The sequence below is a fragment of the Drosophila simulans genome, chromosome 3R (assembly GCF_016746395.2).
Source record: "Drosophila simulans strain w501 chromosome 3R, Prin_Dsim_3.1, whole genome shotgun sequence".
NCBI lineage: Eukaryota > Metazoa > Arthropoda > Insecta > Diptera > Drosophilidae > Drosophila > Drosophila simulans.
The window spans coordinates 13,299,060-13,315,960 of NC_052523.2; the positions used below are offsets into that span (position 1 = coordinate 13,299,060).

Here is a 16,901-nt window from a genome sequence, read left to right on the forward strand (position 1 = left end):
GAAGGTTTTCGGGTGGGAGTAGGAGTGGTAGGGGGAAATAGACTTTTGGTTTTTCGTCTTTGGGCCAAATTGTTTATGCAAATTTTGAATAAATAAACAAGATTGTTAATTTAGTTAAATATTTCATTTTTGTGCCGTTTTCATCAGCACGTTCAAAGGACCTGCCTCCAGGAGAGAGCGCTCCATCATCTGGATCTCTATCTGTATCTGTGTTTCTATCTGTGTTTGTATCTGCAAGTGTGCGGGTAGCGAGTACGTGTGTAGGTGCTGCCATGAATTTTGATGTCGACTCTCATTAGGCGAAGAGGATGTTTTCGGGACTCGAATTGCAAGGATTGCCAGGATCCGTCCGGCTGTCGATGCCTGCTCACTTTTTGCTCCCTGGCCGGCACTCGGATCTGTTGTTGTTTTTCGGCTCCGACTGTTGTCCCCATGTCAGAGGAGCAATAAAATATTGTTGTATTTGCTGTTTGCATACCAGGCCAGGACAGGCCAGGCCCTCACTTTTGGGCCCTTTCGGATACGTTCCGTTCTGTTCCGTTCCGTTCTGGGCTGTGTTTGTGTTTCTGCACTTGTACAAACACATGTTAATTGGCCGTAATTGTAAGTTTTGCTAACGCAACAACAGAAATGCACAATGTAAGCAAGTTTTTAAAGCAAAAACAACAAGGCGGTCGGCCAGAAATTATCATAAAACTTTTGCCAAATGTTTGCCGTAGTAATAAAAATTTAAATATGCCTGGTCCAGCGTGAGACTGCCTGGTCCTTGGTCCGAATGAACTACAACTACCCTATCCATTCACATTCCCTTTTCAGGCTGAGGGTCACAATATTTATGGCGACGCGCGCCACATGACGTTGAACTATGCGTATGACTAACCGAGGAGGTCCTGGCCAGAGTCCTGCTCAAAGTGCCTGGTGCCCACTGCCACCAGACCATCCATATCCACCTCCTTCAGCCGTCATTTTAATAAACTTCATATGTCGCATGTCGCCATTTTTTCTTCTTTTTTTGCACGTTGCTCACTCGGGGGTTCCCTTCTTTGGTGGGACTCACAAAGGGGTATTCGGATTTTAGTGGAGCTTTTGTAGCTTTATTAAATATAGAATATATTAAATAGTACCTCCTAAGATTATGATTTTGTTATAAAAGGTAGTTTTAGTCTCCAGATTCACAAGCCTAGGAATATGAATAAATAAATGTTGAATAATTCGAATAACATAGAAACACACCTTTGCTTTCCCCCTAAAGAGTATACAAACATCAGAGGGACAGTCCTGCATTCCTCTCGCTTTTTCTTGTTCATGCTACATTCAGTCTTGCGGCTTTATTAGTCTGTGATTTATGTAGTCAAAGATAGCGAAGAGCCGGTCCGGGATCCGGGGTACTGCTGGTCCAGGCTGGTGCTCCTTGGGAACCATGTGGATGTCGTGGCTGGGAAATTTATACATGCGCCGCAAGAAGTCGGGCGTGGACAAATGAATGACATGGCACCGCTTGGCTGCTGGCTCGATGCCGCTTTTTAGGCAGTTAAACTCGAACTAATCGCCGCGCCGGCATCTTGCCGATGGGCAATCTGCTATGCAGCTTTATGGCTGCCATTCGAAGGGAAACGGAAACCGAATTATGAACTGGCCCTCGATATTGACTGCACACAGTATGCCAGTATACTGTACAGGATATCGCAGGGAGTAGGGTATGATATTTCGATCCTTTTGGCATTGGAGTCACGTATTTGACGCAACGTTTGCGCCTTTAATTCGTTGCGCTAAGTCGCGAAACGGACACGTCCATGTAATTATTTACGGGTAGCGGCGAAATGTGTATGAAATATTGTATAATAACACATCACTGGCATTGCATATGTGTTATTTATGGCCATTACGATGGCAACATATTTATATATTTTTTTTCATACACATCTTTATGGCCTGCCAGGGCAGATGTATGAATATGTTATTAGTGACAGCGTTGGGGAGTAAAAATTCATGGGAGTGGTGTTGCACATACTTTATCTGAATATGTAGTACCGCGGCCTATAATTCATATCTAATGCTATTTATTGATTCAATTTCACTTAAACCGTTCGAATTTTAATCGAACATTTTATATATATACCAAAGCAAAGAATGCCTTTGATTCGCATTTCTCCCATCAGAAGTTAATGTCTTCAAAGTAAATGGCAAGCGAATAAATCAAATTCACTTAGACATTAAAACGATTTCATGAATTTACCTTAGTTTATGAGCTTGCCAGACAAACACGTCGTTCAATTGTTGTAAATTTTTGGCATTTCATTGAAATTGAAATGCAACCAGAGTTATGACTCGCCGGCGGTTAACCAATATTTACTCTCAATTAATAGACTCGGCCACAAAACTCATATGGATAGCTCTGCGGCTGGTTGGCAGCTACCGATCAAAATATTGCCCATGGAAATGCATACAAATGCCTTGTTGCCGCAGTAAAAATCATTGCCGACTGCAGTCTGCAGAAAACCATCAGCCAGAGTTGTGAAAACAGGGAGTTGGGAAATGCGGGGAGCTGGAAAAGCGGGGTGCGGTGACTAGTGTAAGCAAGGCAAGCCGAGGGAAAATATTTTCAATTTCCATTACAAAAGTATGAGCAGATGAGGCAAAGTGGGAGTTGGGGCCAGGGAATTGCTGTGTTCTTCCCCAGTATTATGAAAATTCAATTTTTCATTTCAGTGCATCGGTTGCCTGCTGCCAATGAATGGATTTGAAAAGACTGCAACCCAGACGGATGGGTTGCATTGACTACACTAGTTTACAGATAATTCTCCCTTAAAACAGGACATTTCCTTTTTATTTTGCGATTCGGAAACACAATTTTCAGTTGTCTGCCATTTTTTAGAATTTAAGTTGCAGCTATTCATCTTTAGTAATACTATGAATTTATCCCCATAAGCCCAAGTTAGGTCTTATGTTTTGTGGGCCAGTGCCACCGTTCTGAGTGCTTAGTTCAGAATCAGGACTCCCAATCGGTAGATATTCAATAACCATATCCATGACCAGGAGATGAAAGCGTTAGATCGCCGAGAAGATTATGTTGTATCTGTTGGTCTGCCTGAATGTATCTTGTGGCCTGGTAATGAAAATGCAATTTAACATTTGAATAAGTTCACAGTGCGCCCAAGTTTCGTTGGCCTTAAATTTCCATTCGGTGTATTGAATACTTTTTTGGAGCAACTTGCTTGCAATGTTTTCTGGAATTTTCTGCAAAGTAGTTATGGATTTTAAATCCCTATTCAGCAAAATTATGTTTTAAACCGAAAATCGAAAGTACAAACATAATAAAGCTTAAAATTTACATTCGGGTCTACAAATCATAAGGGCTGAAGAACACCTTTCGAAAACCGATAGTCGGTTTCCATTTCACAATGGTTGCGCTTCTCATGTTTGCTTCGGGGTCAGCTCCACTCGAATGCCTCTTCTCATTGTAAATTGCATTTACGTTTGTGGGGTGGAGTGGATTGAGCTGCCTCCGGAATCGAATTATACCCATAATGAGGCGCACTCCGGTGTAACCATTGAGCTTTTGCTAATTGCTCGAAGGCTTTTCATGTCGCTTTCCATTCGACTTACGCATACAAATGACTGCGTGAGTGGCACTTTAAGAAATTGGATTTTCATCGGGTGTAGTTATGGCCACGCCCCTTTGACCTCGCCGCCCCTACTCCGCCCTCCTGCGGGCTACGGAACTTTTACGGCCCACCGCCATAAGCTGCGCACTCTATCCGCTCGCAATGTTTACTAATGAAACTGTTTGTGATTTGCATTTTAATTTATGCAGAAATACAAAAATATATTTAATATGTGCCGGAGCCGGAGCCCGATGCTCCAATTGAAATTCAAAGGAAGCCAAAAATTTTTAATGTTCGCCGCTTTGGTATTTTACGACTACGACGATGGCGGCGATGTCTGCTAAACTGAATTGATAATTAACAAGGCAAATGCGCGTGTAATTAGCATTCAGAGGGGCAATGTTCTACAAGGACATTTGCCACAGAAGGCAAATTAAGAGGGGATTGGTAGAAATTTAAAGGACACCCTCCTGCGGTAGCGAAGAATTAGTTGTTCCAAATTTATTTTGAATAATTAGAGCTTTAAAAACTCTGAAATGATAATTTGTAAATTATGCATAGCTACCAAATTCCGCTCACTCGACGAGCAATCGTTGAATTAAAGACCTCTCGGGCTTCTAATAAAACAAAATCAAATAATCATAAGCTGTCAGCTTGGCATACCCGGCTGTCTCAGGGATCTTTTCTTACTTTTTTTTTTTGGAGGACGCCTCAGTAAAAATGGGAAATCCCCCGAAATCTGTAACCGCCTCTGACATTCGCAAATCCTGGCAAGCAGGCAAGCAGCCAGCGACGGCTAACAATGCTTATGTATTTATTTGCATTTATGCCCCGTCTAGGGGCTGCAATGCCCCCCGAAGCACCCGAAGCCCCCAAATCCCCTGAACCGCTCAAAAGCTCTTCCAATTGCGAGTGCGGGGAGTGGGGGCCATTGTCTAATCCGTAATCCCCAACGAGTCGGGCTGTCAGTCAGCTACAAAGTCACTCACTGGATGCGCCTGAGCGTAAACTTAATATGCTCCAATGCACCGCATTTGCCAACAGAGGGCTAAAATAGAGTTTTGCAATCCTGCAACTCGCTCTGCAGCTGCAGTAAAAGCGTGGCTTATTGCCATTTCTATTGTTATTGTTAATAATTTGCCGCCTTTGTTTGCTGAAATTACCATGCTGTCAAGCTGGGCGAAGGTTGGTGAAGGAGTTTCTCTCCATGTTTCCAATTTGCCGCTGACTTGGTTTGAAGTTAATTAAGTTGCCGGGAACCTTTGTAATTTCCCCCGATTCTAACAACAATTGGCACAGCCTTGAAAATTCTGCAGATGATCTATTGTTTGTCGATCGACTGCACTTCGATTTATCAGCCTCAATCAAATTACCTTTGACTGCACTCAAGAAGCATTTAATTCGATTTTCCTTTCATTTTTTTTTGAAAATGTTTGTCTATGCAAATTCGATTTGCACCTAGCATTCAAATAGTCATTCTATTTGCATTAATTAAGCTTTTTTAGCTGCCAGATTCCTGTTTTATTGATTGTTATAACGGATTAATTGGTCCAACTTTGCTATTTCAGCTCTTTAATTGAAATTATATTTTTGGGCAACTTCGTTACTTAGCTGCACTTAGAAAAAATATTTGTATGTTGTGTAATGCAACATAGGATTTAATTTAACATCTTTAAACGGCTTTGAGGAGTGGCAGTCAAATAATTAATTAGATTTTTGACCTTAAAAACTCTGCACTGGAATTTTCAGTGTGCATCAATTATGCTACAGAGCATTTGCCAACTTGTCCAGCTGGAAATGCAGGAGCAACTGAAGTTGCATCTGAAACTTTTTGGCCATCCAACTAATTGTCAAGTGGAGAGTCAATTCCATCGGCCTGCCACATAAGTCACCGAGAAACCCACTAAAAAAATGGAAAGGCACCACACGAAATGCTGCCCAGAAGAGGAAATGCAGTTGGAAGTCGTGTGGTTGCATTTGTTGACTGATTTCCAAAATGCCTGAAAACGCACCAGGGTGCGCAAGATCGATGCCAGTGGGTCGGTGGCTGTGGGTCTGTGGGTGGATTTGTATAGTTTTGGGTACATTAGGGTGGCAGTGGAGCGCTGGTGGTTTGGTGGCTACGCAGCTGCACGCAGCCGACAATGGAAATTGGCAAGGGACATCCACTGACTGAGTGAGCGAGCGAGGCATTTGGCAATAGCAATAGCATTTGGCCAAAGTGCCCGAGTCGGTGTCCTATATATATATGTATATACAAATTACAGATAACAAAATAATGGAAACATCGTTCAGAACATATAAATCTATCATCCATTGAGATACATATAATAAGATTATTCGGTGCATATTTGATGATGAAAGTGTTATATGTGTTTGTATTACTGGTGTTAATTATTACAAAAAAAATTAAAAAAATAAGAGTAATATTTTATATTTGAAAACGTCTTTTCCAGGATGCAGATAATTGAACCCCCACTTTCTTCCAATACTTGGTTAATTTTTATGAACTTTTCTCTCCGTGTACCCCATATACCCTATATCCTGTCTCCTGAGCCTGCTGCAGTGCGTTTTCCCTTTGACAATATGCTCAACATGATGCTCCAAAAACTGTAAACTATGCGCCAACACACACTCACACGTACACGCTCGTATTATGCACGTGGGAATTGGTGCTCAGTGTGTGTGTGAGTCTGCGAGAGAGTTGCAAAAATAACGTTGACAACTTTTTTGTCGGTGGCGTGGGGCTCGGGGGAGTGGCAGTCAATGGGGGGATAGGTGGTCAGGGGGTGGTACTGTAGCACTGGGGGTGCGATGAATGCGGCTGTGGTTATTTATGGCAATTAAAGGACTAATGATGTCCCAGCGCAGCTAGCCGGTACATGATGCTGCCAAAGCTGTTCCTGTCCCCACTTTCGGATCACCCCCTTCTGCGAAAATGTCCTGCCGCAAGTTACAACGACCGAAAAGTTTTAGTGGCCATCATTGAGCAGCACTGTGCATGCCCTTTCTATTTTGGATCTGTAAAGAATTAATAGAACATTTTGTAGTTACAGAATGTCTATTAAAAAAATGTTTTATATATATATTTTATGTTATAAAATATAAGTTTATATTCATAAGTAATTTAACTAACTTTGGCGCAAGCAAACAAAAATATTATGTTATTATTTGCTTAATTAGTTTAAATTTCCTTATATTTTATTATTAGATTACAATTTACTTTTATTACTTATTTAATGTGTTTATGCAATTTGCCGTAACGAGTGTGTAATGCATTAATTTTTCTCAAAATGAAGTTTAACAAATTTCCGTTTTAATTTGAGTACTTTAATTTCTGCGCACTTTTATTGTTTTTTTTATACTTTTGTTTTGTTATACTTTTCGTCGGTTTTACTAGATAAATTTGGCAACAATTTGCGGGGCCGAAGCGAAAGTTGCTTAAAATTCAATTAATTTGTGTGTGTTGTGCAATGAAAAATGTGATGTTCAGCAACTTTTTGTGCGTGCCAGACGCGACGTCATTTTGTGGACGCTCCAGAAGTTGGCTCCTGGTCCCTGTCACATCGGCATCGGAGGGCTAATGAAGGAGGAGCACTGCCAGCGACTTGAACTGCTTTTTGGGCTAATTTGGCCAGCGGAGGGAGCTCCAGTAGCTGCATTTGCAGATAACCAAGGCAACCGAAGAAAAGTTGTCCGAATGGAGAAAGGCAAACGACAACCGAGCGGAGACAAGAGAAATTTCATTTGTGTGGCCTGTAATTAGATTCCAATTTCGACAGGAAAGTCTCGTAAGCTCACAGCCTTTCTTCAATGAAAAGAGCATGCTGCAGTAGCGGGTAATTCATAACCGAAACATATCTTTCCCTAAAATTAAGTTAAGTTTCTACGTAGCTTCCGAAAAGAAATATTACAATTTCAAAAATAATTCCTCTGAGCCAAGGGACTGACACACTTGGCCATAGTTGTGGCCAAAGCTGATTAAATTATCAATCCGCTCAAAGCAGGCCGAGTGGCAAATCATCTGCCCGGTCATCACAACAATAACGATAACTCTGATGAGTACTGATAGACCACACAGAGGGAAAATATTAGTTAGAAATGTATATTTCCCACAATTAAACTATATACTATCACAAAATATATTTTTAGTTAAATTTCAACATGATCTTTATGCCAATATAGTAAGATAAGATGGACGACGACAGGCTATGTAGCTGGATACAGCTAGCCTTGCTGTCTTTATATACACACCAGGTATTAATCAATTAGTTAAATAATTTATTAGTAATATTAAATATTTAAATCTGTATAGACATTGGCATGCGGCAGACCTGCTCCCACTTTATTGCCAGTGAAGGATTGTGCAGAAAGGGGTATATTGCTGGGTGCATCTCATGACTGCACGCTCGGATGCTCATTTTAAATTGACTTCAAACGCTGCTGCGTGACGGGCAGCATGGACACGGAGTCCGCAGGATGCCGGGCAGGATGCCAGGCCACCAGGAGAGGACCGGAGGACTGCAGGCACGCACGCATTCTGATGGCATGACGAACGTGGCGAACGTGGCCCAAAACCTGGCCAAGAGATCTGGCCAGCAATACGGTTAACGACGGACGCTTGGGCCTTTAATTGTGCCACATCATTTATGAGCGTGGGGCCCAGACAGATGAAGTGGATTTGGATGGAGTTCAGTGAATTCAATTGAATGCACCCTTGTATGGTCAAACGACTTGTTGTGCTTATCTGAGGCGGTACACTTTAAAAACTAATATACCGCACATACTTTTATTCAACAAATTGCTTCCAAAATGTTATACCGATAAGTCATTTAATTTCAGGCAGAACTATTGGTCTAACAACTATGTTTCAAACAAGTCCTAGCTAGCTAAAATATCGCAGATTTTTTAAAGTGTTTAAATTGTATCCTCATATATATAAACTAATTGATTTCAATCAAGTATTGGAAACTATAGGTGACGTTGTTGGAGCAGCCGAAAAAAGGAAATAAAATGAAATTAAATCCTGGAGCAAGGACCTACAGGCAGGCAACTGAAGGAACAACATAGTGTGAAAAGTGAAGAATGCGCCAGGATGTGAAAAAGTGGGTGGTGGCCTTGGGGGTGATGAGTGGAGGCAGCAGGGGATGGGTACTTTGTAAAAGTGTGCAAGAAATGGCAAACTTTTTGATGCTTCAAAAAACTCATTAAAAAGGATTTGACACGTGAAGTGCGAAAACTTTCTATTTTTATATTATTTCCCTTTTACATTTTTATGGCAACGTGTGAGGATTTCGCCAACCCCATTGCCATGCCCCATCCCCCATTCCCCTTTTCATTTTCACACGAGTGTGTGTTTGATGTGTGTTGATTGCCGGTGCCCATCAAACTGTGGGTGTGTGAGTGTGAGTGTCGTCTCCGTCGTCGTCGCTCGTTAGAATTTGCGGATTGAATTTCAATGGCGATTGATGACGGCTGCATGTGTGTGTGCACTGCGAATAAATAGTATTATTAATTTAAAAAATTAAAATTAACTTAAAAATGTTTATATTACTTACAAAGCATTTATTAAATACGTTTGCAAAGCATAGAGTAGAAGTGCTATTGAAATTCACATGAATTCCTTTCATTTTTGATTACTACAACTTTTAGACCTATTTATTTTTCTCAGTGCATGTGATTGTGCGGTTGCTTGTGTGCAGGTATTAGCCGGCACAGCTTGTTGAGGGCACAGAAACAACTTTGGCAGGAACTCAGACACCGAAACGCGACTCCGATCCGAGTTTCCTGGCTCATTTTATGATAATGTTCAAACCTGGCGTTAATGAGCTCTTAAGCTTAAATAAGAAACGTGATTTAGTTACTAAGTAAACTAGGAAATAAACGCCAGCAAACTGTGCGAAAGAGACAGAGAGGAAAGAGCGTGCGAGAGAAAGTCTTCGCTTAATTTGAAAAGTTTGACAACGCAACCACACACACAGCATCCTATCACACCAAAAAAAGGCCACCAATATATCCTGCATAGCACACTAGGTGTAATAAGCACAACTATCAAATCATTCACTGCTCTTGGCATTCGCATGCCAACTTTTTGCATACAATATCCTGCCAATTAATGACCGAACTCAACAGCCAAATGAAAAAAGTTTACCCGATTCGTGTGCATTGAGTGTCCGTCATCAGGTTTGATCATTCTTGGCAGTTTTAATAATTTCCAGTCATTCAAAACCAACTAATCGAAACTCACATGGTGTCGGGAATAGACCCAAAGCAGATTGGGTCCAGACGAGTTGACAGTTTGGCATGGCCAAAGTTCAAATCACAACATGTCTCATAATCTGTCCGAATCTTAAATACCCTGAAAATGTAATAAAATATTAGAAGGTACATACCGTTGCTTTCAATATGTGCTTTTAAATGCATTTGTTTAAGATCCTCTTTAAATTAAAGCAATGAGTTAATATTATTCGTTGTAAACCAACCTTATAGGCCAACATGAACCATATAACCATTCCTTAAAACCCCATTAACAGAGAGCAGAACAACCCTTTTCATGAATAACTCAATTCAACGCTGTTCGGCTTATAAAATTTATGTAAATCTGTTGGAAATTGAAATATGCAGATGCTCATTTCGAAAAATGGGACAAAGGCCAAACCCGTTCGACCAACGAAATGTATTAAAATGTATTTCGCATTTTATTAAATTTGCCAACATGATAAATTCTTTGGTGCCTCGGCACTGTCAAGCTCGCTGGCGACCCAACTTAAATTAAGTAATAAGTTTTATACGCCTTGACCTCAAGGGTTCACAGTATGAAGTTCATACCACACACACACGCACTACCTTTTGCGCAAAGATACAAAGCTGAATATGTATTGACACACTCCTGGCAGACTTTTGCCTTTTGTGGTCCAAAGGTCGGGAGCGTGTGAAAACCAGACGAGCAGATTTTCTTATTAAAATTATACAGATCTTACGGTCTGAAGTGAGGAAAGCATTTAGGGTTAATTTCGGCACCAGTCCCAAACCGACACAAGGCACAAAAGTTAATGTGATTAATGTTTACTTAATGAAATGAAGTTATCAAGTTGATTTTATCAATTTACACACAGGCGTCGCCACAGACAAAGACCCAAAATTCTCGAGGGCCTGTCAAAACTGGCGCCGGTGTGATGAAGGTGCTCCACCATCCTTAGGATTAGGTGAGAGTCGTTCTCGCCTTTGATGAAAAAGTGAAGGGGAAAGGAGCTTACTAAATGCACTGAGAATAAGCGAAAATAGGAAACAAGGTCAAGTTCTTATCATAAAAATGTTTAAATTGGGTTTATTTTCAAGCTTTTCAATCAATCCATTTAAAGGCAATGTAAATATTTACCAACAAATGTGTATTTTTAAAATATTTGATTTTATTCCAGTGTTAGTTTTTGGTCGAGTTCAACTTTGCTGGGCTGAAAGAGATATTAGTAAAATGTGGTTGACAACCGGCTGGTGTAGTGTTGGCCAAGCAAATATTTGCAACAGTCTGTGGAAGATCTTGGCTTTCGGATGGGTGAAGTTGGATGTGGCAATCAGTGGACGTGGCAAAGGGAATTCCGTGGCAACAAGTTCAATTAAATCCCAGTCTCTGTCGAATTTGCGTCTTTCGTTAATCAATGCGTTTAACGTTTTTAATCAAGCAACTGGCAAAAAGGCAAAGGCAGGCGAATGATTGAAGGGGACGCCGCGTGGAGGGGGCAAGTCAGTCAGTCAGAGAGACAGCTCAAATTCAGTTAAGCATTTCACTTATTTGCATATAAATTGATTAAAAAGAAAATACACGCCAGACACTCGCACACAGTCGCAGAGTTTTGAGTGTGTCAACATGGCAAAATGGCAAAAAGGACGAAAGGGTCCTGGTCTTCTTCTCGCCGCTTTCGCTCTGTCGCCGTCTCTTTCGCATGTTTGGCCATCTCCCTCTCTCAACTGGGGCTTTTCCTCTTTGGCAATTTCTGACACTTCAAATGCGTATGATTGTTTTCCTTTTGATCAGCGAATTGTGAAGTGATTCACTGATTGAGTTCAGGCTCAGATGATGCGTTGACAACATCAATGCACACACTCTCCCGTTGAAGCCTCGCCCTCTTTCCAACGCCCCTTACACACACCCACACACTCAGACGGACAGTCAGTCAACTGGGGAAATGTGTGGAAAAGGTGGAAAACCTTCAGGTCATATTCACTGGCCACTCGCTTGCCTTGTTTCTTGCTGAAAAGCTTTTTCAAAAGCGGGGACATGGGAAAAGTTGTGACTCTTAGTAAAAGCTTATCGAAAATAGATTTCTGCTAAACTACTCTGTATATTAATGAATAACTTAAAAATTATCCTTATTTTAAAGGGCAGAAGATACTATATTGACACAATTTCACCATTTTAGAACACGTGTTATTATTTCTTGTGGTTTCTTTGACTGAAACGCGACAAGTGCAAAGACGCGATATGAGTCACCGTGTCCCATTCATTGCCGCAGTGTGTTGTGGTACAACCTAAGCTGTTGCCTAGTTCCACTTACTTTTGCGGCATTTATTATTTTAGCTACTAAGTTTCGCCGTCTGAATTTAGTTGAGTTCCAATTCGTAGGCCGGCATGTTCTTGAGGGAGATTCGCACGAAAGGGTGGAGCCTCAAGGTTAATATAAATAAATCAATTATCAAACAAAAACTTTGACTCTACTCTGCTAAACATGCTAAGTAGCGTTTTAAAGGGTTTATTTGAGTGCATATTACGCATACGCAGTGTTGGCCGCCGGCAGTGATTCATGACTGATTATTGGGGCCGCGCTAGACAAACACGCTGGTCGAAGTGAAAATATTGTGCTGTCATGTTTGCCTGGCTTATTTCCCGTAATGGTCGTATGACATGGTAGTGCCTCTAGGGGCGTATGCATATTATAAGACCCTAGGAACACGTGCACCGACTCAACCGTGTCCAATAGTAACTTAGTTCAAGGCGATTCCTCAAATTAAGTGTTGTGTGCCGCCCATTGCAAAATGGGTCGTACCACATCAATTGCAACCTAAACAAATGTCTCCTTATAAATAATGTGAAGATTTACAAATAACAAAATTATTAACAACCACAACATTTGTCTATTGCAGCAAAAGTCATAATCGATTTACCAAGTTTGGTTCTTTAATAATTTAGTGTATAGGTTTTTAGGTTTTAAATATTTACAGCATGCCTTACAAAAAATATGAATAAAGAAATTTGAGTAAATCAATAGAAAAAGTGAATATTTTAAATTCTGCGAATCAAAGGTCAAGTGCAGGAGGATCTTAAAGGTGCAACATAATTTTTATTTCCTAATCTTTTTGAATGACTCTAATCGAAACCAACGCTTGTTTAACGTTGACCTTTCTCTTTTTGGTTGCGCTGCAACTCCAATTAAAGCAAACCAAATAAATGGCAAACTGGTGGGCACTTTGAATTGCATACTTTCAGGTGCTTTTGTTTTTCTATCTAGATCAATTTTACAGGCCACAATCACTGAGTTTGAATATTTGTTTTCTGTCGGCTCGTGTTGGCCAAAAATAAACATTTGGCCAGTGAAGTCACGAAATTGGTGTGTAGAAACCCGCCACTTTTTAATTGAAATAAAATGTTTAGAAGGCCGGATATATTCCACTATCAGCGCTGCCCATTTCTAGGTAACCAAGTTTTAGGCACTCGAAGTCTTTTAGGCATTGAAAATATCTTAGCTTATATAACACAAATGTATTGTTATCTAATAAATTTGGATTGTTTGTGAACAGATTTGTATATAGACATGATTTGCTCAAGAAAAGTTAATTTGCCAAATGTTTGGGTAAGATCGAATCCTATATGGATTCAATATATTTGAATAAATTAAGTTTAAATTTTTTAAATTATATTCCAAATATATTTATCTTATGTTATTTTGAAGTAAAGCTGCCATCACTGGCAAAAGCGACCGAGTTATTAGGCGGATGAGTCAGGTGAGCTGGCAATCCAGTGGGTTTTCTGTCTGGGGCGAACTGTCTGCTCTACATGAGCGTAAATGCTTTTTAGTAACTAGTTTTCCCCCGCCACAAAAGCCGGCAAAGCTCATATTTCATTTCCCACTCGTTCCACGGTGCTCCCCATCTGAGTGCCTCTCGTTCTGGCTGCCACCATCGTATCTGGCCATCTCGCTCTTCTCGAGCGACTGGCTGTTTATTCATTGCCACCGCTTTATTTTTCGCTTTCAGTTTGCATTTCAAAGCCGCCAAAGTAACAAGTATCTTGCAGTTATCCATTCAGTTGGGCGCCTATAAAAAAACAAGCCCCCATCAAATTTTGTATAAAACTAGTGAAAAGGTCTATTCACGAATAAAAAAAACATGGAGGTACGTTGTGCTTGGCTTGTTTATTCCCGCATTTGTTTTCTATTTGTGGGGCCAAACTTTTGGTCGGCGACCTTCACCTTGGGTTCCAATTTGCGAAATTGCGAAAGGGCTTTCTCCGAAATTAAAAATCCACCCCACTTTCGTTACACCTCTCCAGCTGATTATTTACTCCCCCTGCCTAGTGACGAATTTCACTTAATTGAAGGCAAGTCGCTTTAAAAGTGTGACAAAACATTTGGAGAGCGCCTTGAGAAAAATCAGCTGAGGCGAAGCGAATGATTCACTGCGGTTCAAGTGATCTTTTGTTTTTATATTGTTTGTGTTTGCGCAGTAGCTTTAATTACTTGATCCGTAAATGGATATTACTGTTAGTCACTTTTTAAACGTTTTCGCGTTAATTACATTACGAGGAATAGCCATAAGAGGTGTAGGAAAATAATCAGATACTCTGGTTTTAATTAACTGAAATTTATTTGGTTTGGCTGAGATAAAACTGAACACTAAAATAATTTGGATAGAAAGGCAGGTAAAAGAATTAAAAGATAGGGTGGCAATGTTTATACTCAAATAAATATAAGACAGCAAAAGCTTTCTGACTTATTTTCCATTAAGTATTGCCAATTCTTACTCATATATTGGTACTGTGTACCTCCTATTACTCATGGTTAATTTTCCATAATTATACGCCCACATCAAAGTTAAAGAGAAGCATGCCAAGTTTACTGAAATCGAAACCAATCGATAAACATTTTGTAAAGAATTGTGAAAACTTTCTGACAACTATTTCATTTTAAATTGAACTTCTACGTACGTATACATAAATTCTAAATATGCCTAAATCACGACTAAAGAACCCGAACGGCGACCTCTACACCCTGGAGGCCAACCTGGCGAGTCAAGCGCTCCGGGAATTGACAGATGGCGGGGACAAGGATGGCATTACCAAGCTGCGATTGCTGTGCCTCAGCCGCGGAGCAACAGGCATACTGGGACTGGGCAGGTATGATTCGCTTATTGCCTTTTAACGACATTTCAATCGGACCTGCGCTGAATTATGCAATAGTAACAGTTTAACTTTCGATTATTTATGGCAGGGCCTTCCGGGCGATGGACGACGATGGTAGCAAGGCTCTGAATGAGGAGGAGTTCATCACTGGCATTAGGGACACCGGATTGGATGTATCGGGGGAGGAGATCAAGCAGATGTTCGCCACGTGAGTGACGGCAGTTCCATTAACAATAGGAGAAATATTAAATTTCCCTTTTTAGGTTTGATGAGGATGGCAGTGGATCGATTAACATGACCGAGTTCCTGCTTAAACTAAGGGTAAGATGCAAAATATATCTTAATTTGTACATGTATACCATTCATAAACTAATTACTTAAGCCATGTACAACTCCAGGTTTTGTCTATCATTTAATTAATTATTGAAATATATTCTGTTCCCATATTTAGCCCCCCATGCCGCAGAGTCGTTTGAATATTATTGATCAGGCGTTCGACAAAATGGATCGCGATGAAGATGGAGTAATTACCATTCAAGACCTTAAGAATGTTTATTCAGTAAAGGAAAATTCCATGTACCAGTCTGGAGAAAAGTCCGAGGATGAAATTCTCACCGAATTTTTGCACAACTTTGAGGGAGGTCGAGGAAACCTGGATGGAAAGGTGAGTCTTTATGATATTTTCTGCCCACAAACAACTTTAAAATATCATGTACCACAGATAACCCGCGAGGAGTTTGTCAACTATTACGCCACCATTAGTGCCTCAATTGACAACGATATGTACTTTGATCTGATGATGCGACGTGCCTACGCCATGTAACTAATGCACAAAACACACTGAAACTCTAATCTCAATCACTTCACTTGCCTAGAATTTAGTCCTGCTCATGTCCTATTTATAAACCATATACAGAAAATAAATAAAACGTCTGGTCGCAATTAAATAAATCTCAATGTAAACTCCATATGGGCAAAGTTCCAATTGCAAAGAAATGAAGTATATCTGCTCATTTTGGGCTTCAATGGATTTAAGGTTTCGAGAACTTAACATTCGTTAGCTGTGAGCATGCGAAGTGTTTGTCAAATATGCAGAATAACAAGTAACAAGTTTTCTCTAAACATTTGTTCGTAGTTTACATGGATTTAAAGCCCGTCTGGGTGGATACACAGAGAAGTACAAGTTAAACATGTTATTATCATAGGAATATATAAGATAAGATAAGAATGACACAAAAATAGAGCAAGAGCCATGCATTCAGAAATATCTGTCATAATTCAAACCACCTTTAATCGCTCGTAGGTCCCTAGTAATTTGGCACTTCTTGTGTTTGATCAATCATTTTTTCTGAGTGTGTCCACGCATGCCTCTGTGTGGGCGTGGCTTATAATCAAAGCAGAGCGCCGAAGACGGCAATCACAGCTCCGAACAGGGAACCAAGCCCAAAATGCTTGCCAGACTCGGCAAATTGTTTGGAATTGTCAGCAGCAGCGAACTGATGTCCTCCGCATCGGTGTTTGTGCGAGTGTGTTTGTGTGTGTGAGAGTGTGCGCTGACTGGTTGGCATTTATCACACAGCCAGGACCGGCAGCCTAAATGTATGCTTTAAATTATGCAGACACCAGCTGAGTTTGTCGCCACATGCAACTGTGTGCGGGCATCCGTGTGGGTGTTTCTGCGAGTGTATTTGTTTGTGCGTGGCAAGTTTGGGCACTGATTGCAAGCAACTCATACAAAATTTTAATTGCCAATGTTGAAATTACGCACTGGTACAAAGAACGAGCGAGAGCCAGACTTCCGCAGAAGATGTGTGAGAAAACCCCGGGAAAACAGACTTGACTAACAAGCCGTGCACTGAGAAATACTAAGAATTAGTGTTAAATTTGTATATAAAATCGGAGTA

The 16,901-nt window shown here is 40.6% G+C and overlaps 1 protein-coding gene across 3 annotated transcripts; it reads left to right on the forward strand.

Annotated features, from left to right (window-relative positions):
• The first annotated feature begins 12,216 nt into the window (after nt 1-12,216).
• LOC6728301 (calcyphosin-like protein) lies at nt 12,217-15,948 on the forward strand. Of its 3 annotated transcripts, none has more exons than XM_002103614.4 (6): nt 12,217-12,273; nt 14,843-14,991; nt 15,086-15,205; nt 15,261-15,318; nt 15,449-15,661; nt 15,719-15,948. In XM_002103614.4, the coding sequence occupies exons 1-6, from the start codon at nt 12,232-12,234 to the stop codon at nt 15,818-15,820; spliced, it is 684 nt and encodes a 227-aa protein (XP_002103650.1). In that variant the 5' UTR covers nt 12,217-12,231; the 3' UTR covers nt 15,821-15,948. The 3 variants fall into 3 exon arrangements, with proteins under 3 accessions (XP_002103650.1, XP_016034935.1, XP_016034936.1); XM_016176823.3 differs by lacking the exon at nt 12,217-12,273 and adding an exon at nt 13,844-13,991; XM_016176824.2 differs by lacking the exon at nt 12,217-12,273 and having other exon boundaries at nt 14,767-14,991.
• Nucleotides 15,949-16,901: the final 953 nt, after the last annotated feature.

Excerpts from the sequence above, each read along its gene's own strand:
- LOC6728301 (XM_002103614.4), top strand. The coding sequence starts at position 12,232 with ATGTTCTTGAGGGAGATTCGCACGAAAGGGTGGAGCCTCAAG. Across the intron at positions 12,274-14,842 it reads CGAAAGGGTGGAGCCTCAAG|AACCCGAACGGCGACCTCTA; the intron begins GTTAATATAAAT and ends TCACGACTAAAG. Across the intron at positions 15,319-15,448 it reads AGTTCCTGCTTAAACTAAGG|CCCCCCATGCCGCAGAGTCG; the intron begins GTAAGATGCAAA and ends TCCCATATTTAG.